The sequence below is a fragment of the Calliphora vicina genome, chromosome 4 (genome assembly GCF_958450345.1).
Source record: "Calliphora vicina chromosome 4, idCalVici1.1, whole genome shotgun sequence".
Taxonomy (NCBI): Eukaryota; Metazoa; Arthropoda; class Insecta; order Diptera; family Calliphoridae; genus Calliphora; species Calliphora vicina.
In genome coordinates this window covers 17,017,353-17,034,087 of record NC_088783.1, presented here as the reverse complement: position 1 = coordinate 17,034,087, position 16,735 = coordinate 17,017,353, and the positions used below count along the sequence as shown (strand labels likewise).

The window sequence follows — 16,735 nt, the reverse complement described above, 5'->3', positions numbered from 1 at the left end:
CAGTTTTCTTTGTTTTTTGTATAATAGAGAAAGATATTTATTTAATAGAAGATATAACTGATCAGTTTTAACGCCCTTTTCTCAAACTATTAAAATTATTTTTAGATTTTCCTGATAAAAATTAAATTTTTTAATGACAAAAAAATAAATTTTAAGAAAGTTAATATCTATGATCTCAGATTAACGCTCTTTTTTCAAAAACTCCAAAAATAATGTTACAGCCACTGTTTTCAGATTATTATCATTAATATTTAATATACATTTGTATATAAATTTTATTCAAAGTATTGGCCATTGTTAGCTATGACCTTGTCCCAACTTTCTGGAAACATTTGCTATTCCCAGTCAAAAGAACAGCTAATCTTTTAAGACCAAGAACGAATCAAGCCAATATCGGATACTCTGTTCCAAATTGAAGCGTATCCCATAGACAGCGTTCTGCATCGATCGACACAAATAGTATTCGGACTGGGCAAGGTCCGGACTATGAGGCTGGTGAGGTAAAACTTCTCAAGCACTTCATTCTAAACAGTATTTAACAAGTATTGCAACATGTGGCCGAGCGTTGTCATGATGGAATATTATGGTTTCTTGTCTGGCCGCATATTATGGGCGTTTTTCGGCCAATTCTCGCTTCAAACAAATCAGTTGCGTTCGGTACAGGTTCGCTGTCATGGTCTGGCCAGATTTCAGCAGCTCATAATAAGACCCTTTTGCTCCCACCAAATACAAAGCATTACCTTTTGGTTTCGATTTGTCAGGTTGGCCGGGCTTCACATACGATCTCTTACGCTTCGGTTTATAGTAATGGATCCATTTTTCATCGCAAGTAATGATTCGAAGAGACATTCAAGGTCTCTCGGCTTCAATTCGTACCAAATGTCCCTGCTTTTGGATGAATCCTGCTGCTCGCAAACGTTCTGCTGAGTAGCTCCCAATGATTTTACAAGCTCTTGTTGAGTTTGACAACAATCTTCATGGAGTAATGCCTCCACAGAGTATATAAAATCTAACGCCACAGAGATGTCTATAGTGACAAATTATGTGGGCAGTCAGGCGGCGCTTAAGGCTTTGAAATGTCATTTAATACATTCTAGCTGAGTGGAAGATTGCAGGAGAGCTCTTGAAGAGTTATTGCTCCACTATTCAATCAGATTGTGTTGGGTTGCAGGTCACTGTAACATACAGGGAAATGAGGTAGCAGATTAACTGGCCAGACATGACTCAGATCTAGACCATGGTACTAGAGAACGGAATTGAAATATTAGGACGGATTGTCAAGTGTCCAAAGCCTTTTGGCCAAAATTGGATGCAAAGCCAACCAAAACACTAATTGGGTTGGATAGGCGTAATCTCAGAATTCTAGGAGTGATAACAGGTCACTGTTCATAGGTAAATAGAATAATAGCACACAGGATTTTTGTACGGTGTGTGTGGGGATGTGGAGGAGTGGAGACAGTATAGCACATTAAGAAGTGAGATCGGAAAAAAACTTAACATACGTAAATGTTACTGCCTGTTTCTCTAAATGCGAACGAACATATTCTTTCGTATTTTATATTGAAAACAAAAAAAATATAAAATTTATTTGTTGTTTTCAATATAAAATGCGAAAGAAAACTTTCGTTCGCATTTAGAGAAACAGGCAGTTAATAAAAATGAAAACACTAAAACTACAGTTTTGATTTTTTTTTATTTGATTGAAATTGTTATTACAATTTACATAAAATATTATTTTTCCGGAATTCCTTCCATTAAGGTTTTTATAGTGCCACACTTTTGAACACTTTTTTTGTGCTCTTCAATTCTCTTTTAACAAGAGCCCAATATTTCTCTACTGGCCTTAGCTCCTAGCAGTTTGGAGGATTTGCCTCTCTTGGTACAAATACTACATTATTGTTCTTGTACCACTCAAGACCTTGCTTACCATAGTGACAGGTGGCCAAATTAGGCCAAAAATAAGTGGACACATTAAGAAGTCTTATGAATGGAAGCATCCTCTTTTGTAAATTTTATTTATTTATAATGTTTTTTGTGCTTTTGGGTGCTAAACTTTTCTTCAACATTCCCGCCATCATCAGCAACATAAAAATATTGACCCCGAAGCTGCGAAAAATTTTCCAGAACATACGTTTGACTTAAATTTCTTTGCTCTGTCTTTAGCCTCTAAATTTTAGCCGAATTCATGTGAGGAACTTTTTGAGCCTTGTATGTTTTTAAACCTGCATTGGCTTTAACTTTTCGTACCAAATAGTCCAAATAGTACTGAGCTAACCGGACTGCTTTCCTACCATATGTGTTGGGAGCTCTTTTGTAAATGCTTTCTATTTATTGGCTTTAGAAACATGATGTGGACCATTCCTTGTACCTGAACCAGGTTTTCTATCAACGGCCAAGTTCTCCAGATACTGTTTAATAACATTGGAATCAGTTTGACAGCAGACTTTTTTCGATCTCACTCCTTATGTACAACTGCCCGAGACTACAGAGTCATATATTTAAATGGCTAGGTAACAGATTTCTAAATGAACTTGGGAGTGTTGCTGGCTGTAAATTGAGTAACATACTAGGTTTTATCAGGGCAATAGGTTGGCTATTTAAAGGATATTCTACAGTGAATTAAAATCCGTAACCACTTTTTCCTGTTTATGCAGATTTGGATTTTTCTTTTTGTTTCTCCTTTTGCTATCTCTAAGACACTACCATTATTCTTCTTTGTTTTCTTCATGTCCCCCTTTTCCAGGAAAGGCATTATTTTTCTTTTTATCGGACTCTTTAGGGAATCACAATGGAACTTATGGTCTACGAGTGAAAGTGCCAACTAAAATTAACTAATGTCTCCAGTTCTTGGCAGGGCTATCTTTGTCTTCCGTGTCAAAATCACCACTTCTGAATCTCTCGCCCGTTGAAACCTATTCCTAATATTAAAAAAGCTACAGCCAATTTCAAGTTTTTTCCTCAAGAAACTCAATATTTACAATGTTATAACCCCTTAAAATTTTTTTAACGTTTTCAAAAAAAAAAAAAGGATTTTTGATAAAAATTATAATTGATCATAGATTAACGTCCCTTTCTCCAAAAATATAATTTTAACATTTGCAGGCATTTTAAAGTTTTCCTACATTTTCCTCATATAAGATAGATTTTTAATAGAAAATATCAGTGATCTCATATAATAAAAGATCGATTTTCCAAAAAAAAACGTAATATTAAATATTTCGTTGCATATTCAATCATGCAATTTCTATTTTACCTTCAAGTAAGTACGACAAATAAAACTTCGTTTTGTTGTAATAATAGAAAAAAAAGATTCATCGTCTTCTTTAATCATAGGAACACCTAATTGTATTATTAAAACCATTTAACTAAGTAATATTACATTAAAATACTATCAAGTATGTTTGTTTTTTACTTGTTTTTCTTACCCCAGTCACTATTGCTATCAAAGCCAGACCGGAATAAAATGTATCACACGTTCTTTCTTTGAAAAAAGTAATATATGTATATAAGGTACACACTACGTTAGTTCACAACATCATCAGCATCATTAGCATCATCACAAGAATGTATCACGTTGTTAAATGTCCTTCCTCGGCACCAGCATAAGCACCAACTCTTAACGGCCGAGGACGAGACCATGTTTGCTCTTCAGCACTGCTAAACAGCAAATAAATGAGATTTCCACCAATATTTAAACCACCAGCCAGCCAAAATACTTTACGCCACTGCACCAAAGTTTCATTGTGATTGATGATGGTGCCAATGACATAGGGAGCCAAAAATCCACAAATATTGGCTGCCGAATTCGTTATGCCATACATGGTGCCCGCATATTGGGGACTCAGGGAAATATGATTCATTTGATTGCCCGCATAAACGGCACCAGCAAATGAACCCACACCGGCCAGCATAAACGTCACCCACTGCCAGCTGCAGCCCACATAGCCTACACCTATTAAGGCCAACGACGGTATAATGGAAGCTATAGAATTCCATAGTTTATAGGAGTTTAAAGTGGTGATGTAGCGTTTCTCCAGCAGCCAATCGGCCAGGGCCGAACAACCAATACCCACCAGCCAGGAAGTCAAATAGGGAATACCATTAAGCACGGCATTGGATTGTATGTCAAAGTGTAAAATATTGCTCATGTAAGTGGGCAATTCGGTAAGCTGGGTGTAAAAAGCCCAACTTTGTCCACACTGGGTTATTAAGATGGCCCACAGAGGTATGGAGGTCATTATGGAGCACCAGGGTATACGATTATGTTCTGCCGCAGAGCTCTCTATTCTATAGTCATCATCGTGATCATTGACACTGTGGAATTCAGCCGCCAAACGATTACCGCTGGATTGTTGGGCCACCCGTATGCTTCTTTCTATGTACAGCCTTTCCTTAGTGGTTATGCGTGGATGTAGAGAGGGTTTATCGTACACCAAAAACATCCAGAAGATAAACCATATTATGCCTACTATGCCAAACAGATAAAAAGCCAATGGCCAGCCTCCCATGAAATCCAACGAACACAGCCATCCGGTAAGCGGCATAGAGATAACGGTGCCTATATTGGAGCCCGCATAAACAACAGCCGCAAACTTATTACGTTCCAAGGGTGGTATCCAATGGGCCAACATGGCATGCATGGCCGGATATGTAACACCTTCTCCCATGCCCTCTAAAACACGCACTAAAATTAAAAACGGCAAATCCCAGTAGGCAGCTATGGGCGTAAGCAGAGTAAAGAGAGCCGTTATAAGTACACCATAACCGTAGATAAGTTTGCCACCCATTAATTCGGCCATACGTCCACCAGGGACTTGTGTTAAAACATAGCCATAAAAGAAGGAGCCCAACACCAGGCCCTGAGTTGCTTCGTCCCATACAAAATCACCTTGATGTATTAGGGAAGTTTTATTTTTAGTTACATCATCTATGGGACACGTGTCGTCCACTATATCCGAGGAGTTGTTGTTGTCATTGTCATGAGGTATGGCTGTTTGATTGACCATGGCCACTATGGCCACAGAAAGATTTACACGCATGGCATAGACCACGGCAAATCCTAGGAATCCCATTAGACCGAATATTGTGCGGGTATTAATGCAGTCATCATCATCACCATCTGTTTGGAAAGATTTACTAAATGAGATTCAGAATTTTTATTGTACAAGATTTATAGTTTTATTTCAAATAATAGCAGTGTGTTGCAATTGAATATAAATGGAAATAATAAGTTTGTGGTTGAATTAATGTGTTAAATTTTCCTGATGAAAACTTGATTTTATTGAAAATTAGAGTGATCACAGATAACGTGCTTTTCATCAAGAAAAAACTCAATATTAACAGAAACGACATGGTCCGCCGTTCGTTTTTGAGTCTTGCGAGCGACACCATTGAGAGATTGTCACAAGGTCCCGAATCATTCATGTTTTCCCTCATTGCCGCAATCTACGACAGACTTGGTGTATAATTGAATAAATATGAATGGCATATTTTGCTGTCATCTGTTGTTTAGAAAAATAAGGAATAAAGCAGGAGAAAGAACGGAGCCCTGAATTTATCATGAACTTGATACAATCCCATCTATAACAAATCGTATAGTGCGATCTCTGAGAAAAATCGATATAATTCGAGAGAAGTTATTAACGACACCAAAAGGAATTCACGAACACGTAAGAGTTATATTAGGCTGTTTCGAATCTTATACATATATCCTTCACCAAATTAAAATTCAAAATAAAAATTAAAAAAAAAAAAAATTGTTAAACATTTTTTATATTATGAATAAAAATTCCCCAGGAGTTTTTTCTATTTTCCCATTTTTCCTATTTAAATTCAATGGGAAAAAACTACCGCGGAATTTAGTATTCATAATTGGGCTGAAAAACAATATATTTTTTTTAATTAAATAGTAACAAAATTTAATGCCAAAATTTTTTTTTAATTCATTAGTAAAACATATTTTATAAAAAAAAATTTTTGGTGAAAAAAAAAATTCGGGTTACAAAATATTTTTCCCGATTTTGACCCATTTTAGGTCCGACTTACTATTGCTTATATTCGCCGTTGCAAAGGTCTTTGGAAAATGTATCATTAGATATCCATATTGTCTATATAAATGACTTTATAATCCAGATATAGATCAAAAATAGGTCTAAAATCGAGGCTGTCCTGGTTTTTTCTTAAATTTTTCTTAAAAAAAATATTTTAAAGTATACTTTGGTGAAGGGTATATAAAATTTGGCACAGCAAATACATATACTTCTCAGTAATGAAATAATCAAGAATATGGGGCTCAATGGTATTATGATACGAAAAAGGAGAACTAAACCAAACTAAGGAGTACTTTTTCGTTCTTTAAAATGGTACGTTTTGAATTTTCTATAATATTGAACATATAATCAGTGTTTAAAAAGCTACGATAACTAACAAATTTTTAACTGTTGCTACAACTACTGCTTCAAAAAAGTGTATGTAGCGGTAGCAGTAGCAGTAGCATTTGTCTTTTTTCGTTTTCTTGTTTTTTTAAAACTACTGCTACCTTCAAAATATAAAACTCTTAACAGAGCAGTAGTAATAAAACATGAATTGTAAATGGAGTAGTAGCATAAAAATACAAATCATTGCTACTGCTCTATATCGAGTTTTAATTTTTAAGGTAGCAGTAAAGTAGCAGTTGATGCAGCAGTTAAGGTAGCAATAAAAGTAGTCAAAAAAGAAAATCTTCAGTCATAACACCAAAATGGACAGAATTAAACACTGGGTGTTGTTTTTGTTTTGAGAGAGTTTGAAAGAATTATTCGATTTTATTCGTCTCAGATGTTCGTGTTGCTAACAGAAAGATCGTGTTTTCTGTGTGTATAACAAAAAAGCCGAACTTTTGTTTACAACACGATCAACATACACAAATATACATTCACAACAACAACACATAATATAATTTTTTGGCTGAAGATTTTTATTTTTGACTTATTTTATTGCTACCTCAACTGCTACTTAGCTGCTACTTCAACTGCTACTTCTTCTACTACCTCAACTGCTACTTCTATTACTACTAAATTTTTAAAAAACTAATGACTGCTACATCAAAACTAAATTACTCTGCTACTTTTAAATTTTTCTTTTATTAGTACTACTACAACTACTGCTACCAAAATGTGAAGCTAGCAGTAGTAGTAGTAATTATTGACTCCGAGTTTTTATTAATTTTTTAACTAACTTGGTCAGCTAGTACTCCATACTTTTATCGGATATTCATAAACAATTTTTAATTTATCAAATGTTTATAAATCAAATTTTTTATTAAAAATAATGAATATTTTTACATCGATTTGTTTTTAGAGAAATTGAATAAATCATTGGACGAACAAGTTTGTTTTCCATTTCTAAATTTTGAATTTTTCTACTGTAAATAGATTAAAAGTTAAAACCGAAGAATAATTGTCGGTTTCGGTTTTAGGCCTTGAAAAACCGAACTCGAAACTCTATTATAAATATGGCAATGCTTTAAATTTTATAAAAAAAAACAACTGCGCATATCACATTTTTGTAAATTTTTTACGTTGTAAAAGAAATTAAAGTAAACAAAAATTAAGATTAAAAATTATGTTAATAAAAGAAATCAAAACAAAGAACTGCTGTGTTGAATTGTTTATTTTATTATGTCAAGTGTTTGTGTTTTGACAGTTCTTACTTGGGTTTAACTGGTCAATGATGCTCAGTTAAACCTAGATTATAAACTAAATAAACACTATGTTTAAGCTAGGTTTAAACAGAGAATGTAAATTATCGTTATACCAAAAAATAAATATCAAAGAATTTTTGATTTCAAAATTTAGCTTTCCCTTTAATTTTAGAACAAACTGTAGAACTTCTGCACACAATCACATAAACTTATAAAGTTAACAAACAACAAATAAAAGAAAAAGAAACCAATTAATAGCAAAAGGTTATTTCATGGTTTATGAATCACTCCAAAATAACTTGGTTGGTTCAACACTTTCACAAACATAAAATGAAATAAATAATTTTAATGATAGCATTGATTTTGCAATTGTTTACCACTGCTATTATTTCACACACAACTATACAAACAAACTACATACATATGTATGTAAATAGCTTACCCTGATTATTGGCCAATAAAGTGCGTGTATCCAATAAGCCAGCTTCCTCATATAAACAATCCTCTTCCTCCTCTTCATCGTCGTCAGCCCTAAAACGAGCGTCATTGCCAGCAGCCATTATTTCTCGCTGAAATTGTATACGTTCATCATCATGGAACTCATTGCGTTGTTCTGCATAGCTATTGGTGAAATCTTTAGAGTCCTCAACATCTGGTTCCCATATGTCTGTTACTGTTGGTTCTGCTGCTGCTGTTTCTCTATTTTGTTTTGATGACATTTTTCTTATACTTAAAGTTGAGCATTTCCTTTTATTTCCTTTTGATTAACGAAATTCCTGCTTTGCTTTTCGTTAACGATTTTTGTTTAGTTATTTATTATGTGGTAAAAACTGTTTTTAATTATTTATTGTGTTTGATTTTTTTTATTTAAACATTTGTTAAAGCAAAAAATACATATTAAGTAGCAGCAGCAAACCTTATTCGTATTTAATAGAATGTCTGTCTTAACATTAAGAGTGATTGTTTAGAAATAAAACACAAATTTACAAAATTATGCCACTAAACCATAGAATACTTTTTTGGGAGAGACAAAATCTCCTCATCCAGACGTAATACAGCCACAGCCAACCAACAATAGCAACTAAATATTTATTAGAAACTTGAGAAAGCCACGACACAACTTTTTTTTGTTATTAATGTTTGAAAAATATAACAAAATGTTATAGTTTTTACTCTTTCCGAGTAAAGGTGTGGGGCAATAATAAAAGCGAAGAAGAGAAGAGCACAACACAGCAGAGCAGAGCAGGTACACCACCAGTATAGGTTAGATTAGAGAAAAGGTCAGAGGGGAAGTGGTGTGTGCTGGATGGTTGGTGGTGGCAAAAAACATCTAGCAAAACAAAATAAACACAAAAACAAAACAATGCATTATTACGAGGAAATAAATACATTAATAATAAAAAAAAAGAATGACTAAGTAATTGTTTAAACTTTAAGGCATTATGTTAAACAATTCAATCGTTTCAAAACTCATTTCGAAATATTTTCCATAAAATCAAGTTATTTCAAGCAACTAGACATAGGTACATATCAACTTAAACACCCACCTATTTATATCTTTTATCTCAAATAAGACTGAATTCTTATAAGACTCTGCTGTAAAAAATACATGATAAAGAGAGAACATTTTTGTAATAAAACAAATTTCGAGTATAAAATTTTCATATAAAATTCATAATTCATTAAAAAAATCACATAATACTAAGTTATACGCCTCCAAAGATAATTATTTTCAATGGTTTCGTTATCATGAACTCTATTAATTTTTTGAATAAATTATTTTTTTCAAAACATTTATCAGTTGCAAATTTTTATCTCATGTTGAAAACAGTGTTTTGTTTTTAGGAAACAGTTGATGTTTTGAAAGAAATAAAATGTTCACGTGAAAGATATTTTATGATAAAAGCTACTAGAAAATGTTCCAGTCTTATCTTGAGATAATTAAAATAATTAAGAAAACTCCAAAAATTTAGTTTTTGAAAAAGGTTTTTATACAATTTGTTGGGAATCGGTTCTTATTATAAAAATTTTAAAATGTTAATGGAAATTGTAGTTACATATTAAAATACTATAAACTGAATTCTGGAATTGTAAAATCATAATCGTAATTAAAATAAGATTTCAACCAATGTAAAATATAGGTTTGTGTCTTTACTAAACATAATTAAATTTATACGGAAATCACTATCGAATTAATTTTATTATTGCGGCTATGACTTATAAACGCGTTATTTTTTAAAATGTTTAGCTTTTATTTTGTACAATATACATACATTTATGAACTTTTGAAAAAACAATTTTAAACTTCTTCAGGAGTGCACAAAAACTGTAGAATTGATCGACAACATTCTGCTACAAAATAACACTTTTTGTCACTTGAAAATTACCTAATGGAGGTTGTAGGCCTAGGTGAGGACATACTAAAAACGTTTTCAAAGATTTTGAAACACCCCCAGTTTTTTTTTTTTGAGTTATTTTGATTCACAAATTTTTAGACCGATTTCAAAATTTTAAACAATTAGGGATAGGTAAAGAATTAAGCTTTCATAAAATGTATGCATAAAATCTATATTCCAAGAAATTGTTTAAGTTTTTATAAATAGTTTCGCTTTCCTTTTTATTTTTTTCGTAATTTTTCAAATTCAACAATAATTATTTTAATTTTTTTTCTATGAAACCCTATTTTTTGGCACAGTGTTTTAAAGACAGTTTTATATAGACAAAAACGAGATATTAGTTGTTAAAATTGGTTTATACTTGCCAAAGTTATTAAATTTTTTCGAAAAAAGTTCGATAAAATTTACCTTGTAAATTAATAAAGCTCTTTCAGGCCAAATAATAAAATAATTATAGATCAATTTCAACAATTCAATTCAAAAAAAAAAATTAGATTTTGCAAAAAAAAAGTCAAAAATTGCATATTTTGAGTTGCAAAACATTTATTTTGATAGATATCCCACTTGCATCCCACTAAGCGACTAAAAATGGTCTTCAAGGAAAATATCTGAGCTTTCTATTGAGCAAAAAAAATTTAAAACAGGACCCATTTCGAAAAAAAAGTCAACAAAGTTTTTGATTTTGCAAAAAAGTCAAAAATTGCATGTTTTGAGTTACAAAACATTTTTTTGATAGATATCGAAATCGCATCCCACTAAGCGACCAAATAGGTCCCCAAGGAAAATTTCTAACCTTTATTTTTAAAAAAAAGGGTCCATTTTGAAAAAAAAGTCAAAGTTTTTTTTTAAATATTTTTTTTCGAAAGATTGAAGAAATAGCTATCTAAACTAGTTGGGACTAAGTTGGTAATAAGTTACATGGATGAGAAAAATCACATGTTTGGCCAAAATGTAAAATTTTGAACCCCTCTAACACCGAGAGTTCTTGACCGATCTTGTTGAAAAATTGTGTCTGAATTACTATCCAATAGGTCTATCCTTGGTGCATCCCGATCGGAAGACATCGATTTTAAAATCGAATATTAGAAAATAGAAAATTAAACAAGTAAGAGAGCAATATTCGGCTGTGCCGAATCTTATATACCCTTCACCAAATTATACTTTAAAATAAATATTTTTAGGTAAACAAAATTTAATTTTTATTTTAATTGTTTTTCAAAAAAAAATCAAAAAACAAACTTACATCTACATCGTTGCAATGGACTTTGAAATATCTATCATTAGATATCCATATTGTCTATATTAATGACTTAGTAATCCAGATATAGATCAAAAATAGGTCAAAAATCGAGGTTGTCCCGGTTTTTTGCTCATATCGCCGTTATTTATGGACCGATTTTGCTGATTTGAAATAGCATGTCGAACAGAATTATTGAAGATTTGGATCCCGAAGATATCTGGGGTCTTCAGAAAATTGATTTCAACAGACAGACGGACATGGCGTAATCGACTTCGCTATCTATAAGGATCCAGAATATACACATCTGCTCAAAATAATAGATACACCTAATTGGAAAAAATTTAAATGGCGGTAACATTGAAAATTTCCTCGCAAGCGTTAAGAATACATCATATTATTAAAATTTCTATCTGGCAATGTCATGTCAGTCAAAAATCTGGCAACTATTTGCTTTCATGTTGATTTTTAAAAACGAATTTATTTGAATTACAAAAAATTATTTGCTCATAAAAATAGATACACATCAGTAATTTGTAATTTGTTTATATACAATTTTTTTTTTGTGCAATTTTTTGTTCCTATTTACGTGAAACAGTAAGTATAATTTAAATTTTAGCAACAATTTTATAAAAAATAGGACTCTTTTGAAGAAAATGGGACGAAATCATCATTGTACCGAAGATGAGAAAAAAATTGTTCAAACGATGAGAAATCAAGGAAAATCATTACGGGAAATAGCAAAGAGCATAGGAAGATCTTTACATTTTGTCCAAAATGCTTTATCTAAAAAACAAAAAAGAGAAACTCGCGGTAGACCAAAGAAAACCAGTCCAGAAACAGATAGGCGGATCGTCCTTATGGTTAAAAAAGACCCTTTCATATCATCGAAAGCTATTTCTGCGGAGCTATGTAACGAAATCAGTCCACAAACAGTTCGTCGTCGTCTTTTACAAGCTAAATTGACGGGAAGAATTGCCAGAAAAGTGCCACTAATGCGCCAAAAAAATATCAAGACAAGATTAGAATTTGCTAAAGAGCACTTACAATGGTCCGGGTGTGAAGGCGAAAAAAAATGGAGAAATATTTTATGGAGCGACGAAACAAAAATAAATTTGTTTGGAAACGACTGCCAAAGAAATGTACGCCGACCAAAAGAAAAAGAATTCCACGTTAAATTTCCAAAAAGGACGGTAAAACATGGCGGGGGAAACATAATGGTTTGGGGTTGCTTTTCATGGAATGGTGTTGGTCCGATATTCCGAATAGAAGACACCATGAATGCTAGTGGTTATAGAGACATATTGGAAAACGTAATGCTTCCATATGCATCGGAAAATATGCCATTAATATGGACATTCCAGCAGGACAACGACCCAAAACATAGTTCAAGATTAGTTAAAAACTGGTTCTTGGAGAATAACGTACCTGTTTTAAGCTGGCCCAGCCAATCCCCTGATTTAAACCCAATAGAAAACTTGTGGAGTGAATTAAAGATAAGGTTTTCGAAGGAAGTTTTCAAAAATAAAGACGATTTATGGGAGAAAACGCAAAAAATATGGTACGAGATTCCATTGGAGAAGTGTCAGAACTTGATATCCAGTATGCCCAGAAGAGTGGAGAAAGTTTTACAAAACAAAGGTGGATATACTGGATACTACCTTTACTTTAATAATAAACTAATTTTTTTAAGATAAAATTTATTAGCTTTTGTTTAATAAGAATTTTTAAAAATGTATCTATTATTATGAGCACCAAATTTTTCGAAATTTAAGAAATTTAATTTACTTTATAATATTTATTATTAATTATGAAATATTTTGTTTTTGTTTTTTACTCTCCTTTTAACTATAAATAAAATTCGACTGAATTTTTTTTATAATTTTACAATATACCATTATTTTTTTTCGTTTTTAAAAAATAAATTTTGGTGTATCTATTATTTTGAGCAGATGTGTATATACTTTATAGGGTCGGAAATGAAAAATTTAGAAATTACAAACGGAATGACAAACTTATACATATATACCCTTCTCACGAAGGTGAAGGGTATAAAAAGGTAGAAAAATTCTTCAGAAACTTGCATTTGCATTATGAATTTAAAATGAAAATGTTACTTTTTAGCTCCTAAATTTAAAGAGGTCATAATTACCTTGTACAGTGGAATTAATGTAGGCGCGGATCCAGGAAAATTTAGCGAAAAGTTTTTATATAAAAAAGAAAAAAAAAATAAAATAAATTTAACTTTACATATTGATACATGAAGGAATGTATGCGTCTTAGATTCGTCCTTGATAGATCATATAAACACGATAGGAATGGGGTTGCTAGGATACGATCCCTCAAGTTTGTTACAGCCATGCAATGGCAGAATAGGTGGGACACAGTCTCCTCATCTTCTTCTACAGTAATCGTTATACCGTAGGCCCAGTCTCTTAGCATGTGTTCCAATTATACAGCATCCTATAATAAAGGAAACAATTAGCCTTATTCGGTCACGAAGGAATTCCATAAGTAGATTCGCAATGTCAAAGATGGATTCATTAGTCCACCTGTTCCACGGGAGGTTATGAATAATCTAAAATTGGAAATTATTTCTCGAACTTTTAGCCTCAGGGCAAAAAGTACTGGTAAAAACCCGAACTGCTCGTATACAATTGACCAAAGAACATTTAAACTGGTGGAGACATACATAAATTGATAGATACAAATAAAAATACTGATGCATTTTTTAATTTCAATTTTATATTAAATTTTATTCACAATTTTATTTTTAAAAAAAAGTATTTTAAAAATACACATAAAATCTCATAATTTCGTTACACTTTTAGTTATACTTATGGCAGCAGTTTAATTGGCAAATATACTGCCTACAGGGAATACAATACTCTTTTGTACTCCATCATGTAGCAAAGTTTCATAATGATAAGATTTATCCAAGACTACATGATTTTTACTATCCCCCAAAACGGCCAAAGACACTTGATAACAATTAATAAAGAACGCTGACGATGTAAGAGCTGCAATCAATTCATAAGCATAACTATGATTTTCATGCCAAATGGAAACTGAGTTAAATTTCAAAGATTCCTTGTTGACTAAAGCCACTGCTTCTTTGGCTGTACGGTAGGTATGTAAAGTAACAATTCCTGAGGGGGTAGAGGCACCCAATTGTTCGTGAGTAAAATCACATACCAAAGTGGGAGAGTATTCATTAGGTTCCTGTTTTGGTACTCCAATAGTTTTAGCATTAAGTTTAGTTGCTGTAGCCAAGGCCTTTACAAAGTTTACATTATTTTTTACAGCTTCGGCGGGATAAGTTTTAAGCTGTTGCTGCAGTTTACTAACAAAATCATCTTTAATTGCTTCTTGCACCAAAACTGTGGCAATTGCTGTAGGGTTAAAGGGTGACTCCAGAGATTTGTTTAAATGGTAAAGAGCCGCATTTATATCACTGTTGGCAAATACTATCAAAACCGAGGGTTTTTTATCGGCACTTTCATTGTTACTTGTTGCTGTTGTTGCCTAGTTTTATTGTTTTGATAACAATAATGACACATTGAGGTTAGTTTTCAATTTTAAACAATATAATTTTCACAATTGCTTTTAAAACACTTACATTCTTTTCAGTTTTAGCATCGAAATTCATGTTGTTGAACATTTCCTGAGTAATTAACACTGTAGACATATTTTAGTTAATAATAAATGCAAAAAAATACACAAATTGGGCAGTTTTAAAAATTATCACAAAATGTAAATAAAGGTAACAAAGTCTGACAACTACCAATGGGTTGACAAGTTTCCAAAATAATATAAATGAAGGGGAAAAGTTTTCAACTGAATTTTTCAGTAGCTTTCAATCCAAAAAAAACATTTATAAAAATATGTATCAAATAAAAATAAATATATTAAAACCAATAGATTCATAATATTCCTTTTGGTATAATTATTTAATAATAATAAAACACCTGTGATTTGTTTATTTCCTGGAAATTGTATGGAATCCCTTTGGGGATTCAAAATTATTAACTTGAGTATTATTAAAACAGCTGTTGTCATGAACACAGCCATATTGAGAAAAACTAATTCTAATGCATTAAACACATTCAAGACAACAGGCTACACGACTACACGAACACAAATTCTGCTGGTTACAGTTGTAGTCGTGTGTCAGCTACTGAATTATTTTAAAGACGACAGCTACAATTAAACAGCTGATTTATAATTCAGTGGTGCCACTTTAATAAAAAATAACCGTACAAAATTCCAAAGTAATTAAGATTGAAACAATTATTTTGAGTAAAAATATATATATGGTTATAATCAATTATGTACTTGTTATTAATTTATTTCAATATGGTTATCAGAAACTTCTCTTAATTAAGTAAACAAATATATTTTTTTAAGCACTAATTTGATTTACATTTTTTTTATTATATTAGCAACACTATTTCTGTTTTGTAGTTGACAAAAATAGAAATTAGCCTAATTCGGCTACATCGGCATGAGTAGTCGTGTGGCCGTGTAGCTGTGCTGTCGTTAAAATAATCGTCTCCATATAAACGTGTGCATTTTATTTTTGACAGATTGAAGTTGGTAGCCTGCTGTCTTGAATGTGTTTAATGCATAATGAACAATTTTATTTTAACAATTTCTTTATTTTATACAAGCAACATACCTTTGTTTTTTGTGAAATTTACATTTTGTAACACTTAAAGTAACAATTTACACATTTTTTAATATTATATTCACTTTATTTAATATTTATTTTATAAATTAATTAATTTTTCTTATTAACACAAATGTAGCCGCCATTTCTAAAATTACACTGACATTTATCATGCAACTCTGCCACTAAGTAGGTGTTGCCAGATTCAAGTTATGCTTCTTAAACGTTATAACGTTATTTTAGGATTTAAATTTTCTTCAAACAATTCTTCAAAAATTAATATTGAACTTTATTACCTATTCTTTGGGGATATGAAACATGTTGTTGTTATGACATTAAAAATTATCTTTTTGATGAATAAATGGTCTTATAAATGGACTTTTTGTTAGAAATATGAGTGATCACAGATCGTACTCCTTTTTTTCGATTAAACGCTTGCTTACAAAGTTACTAAGTTTGAGTTTTTTCATATAAAAAATAGATTTTTGGTAAAAAATATGAACGATGACAGAACGAGCCACAAAGTTACTCGATTAAATGCTTGTTGATAAAGTTATTTAAAATTTTAGATTTTTGAGTGTTTTCATTTGAAAAGTCTATTTTTGGTTATGAATATGAATGAACACAGATCGAGCTGCTATTCTCGATTAAACGCTTATTTACAAATATATTCAGGAATTTAGATTTTTGAGATATTTCATATGAAAAATAAATTTTTGATCATAAATATGAGTGATCACATATCGAGCTCT

General features: G+C 31.7%; 2 protein-coding genes across 2 annotated transcripts; both read right to left on the bottom strand.

Annotated features, from left to right (window-relative positions):
* Positions 1–3,400: 3,400 nt before the first annotated feature.
* On the bottom strand, positions 3,401–8,710 carry MFS10 (major facilitator superfamily transporter 10). Its single transcript, XM_065508176.1, has 2 exons — positions 8,124–8,710; positions 3,401–5,119 (listed from the first exon to the last, which is right to left on the bottom strand). The coding sequence occupies exons 1-2, from the start codon at positions 8,398–8,400 to the stop codon at positions 3,570–3,572; spliced, it is 1,827 nt and encodes a 608-aa protein (XP_065364248.1). The 5' UTR covers positions 8,401–8,710; the 3' UTR covers positions 3,401–3,569.
* A 5,331-nt stretch (positions 8,711–14,041) lies between these two features.
* Positions 14,042–15,083, bottom strand: LOC135957238 (uncharacterized). Its single transcript, XM_065507943.1, has 2 exons — positions 14,934–15,083; positions 14,042–14,839 (listed from the first exon to the last, which is right to left on the bottom strand). Exons 1-2 carry the CDS (start codon positions 15,000–15,002, stop codon positions 14,165–14,167), a joined length of 744 nt encoding a protein of 247 aa, XP_065364015.1. The 5' UTR covers positions 15,003–15,083; the 3' UTR covers positions 14,042–14,164.
* Positions 15,084–16,735: the final 1,652 nt, after the last annotated feature.

Bases quoted from the DNA above. Each gene is read 5' to 3' on its own strand.
- MFS10 (XM_065508176.1), bottom strand. From the start codon at position 8,400: ATGTCATCAAAACAAAATAGAGAAACAGCAGCAGCAGAACCAACAGTA. The intron at 5,120-8,123 runs GTAAGCTATTTA...CTTTCCAAACAG, and splicing joins TTTATTGGCCAATAATCAGG to ATGGTGATGATGATGACTGC.
- LOC135957238 (XM_065507943.1), bottom strand. From the start codon at position 15,002: ATGTCTACAGTGTTAATTACTCAGGAAATGTTCAACAACATGAATTTC. The intron at 14,840-14,933 runs GTAAGTGTTTTA...CAATAAAACTAG, and splicing joins ATGCTAAAACTGAAAAGAAT to GCAACAACAGCAACAAGTAA.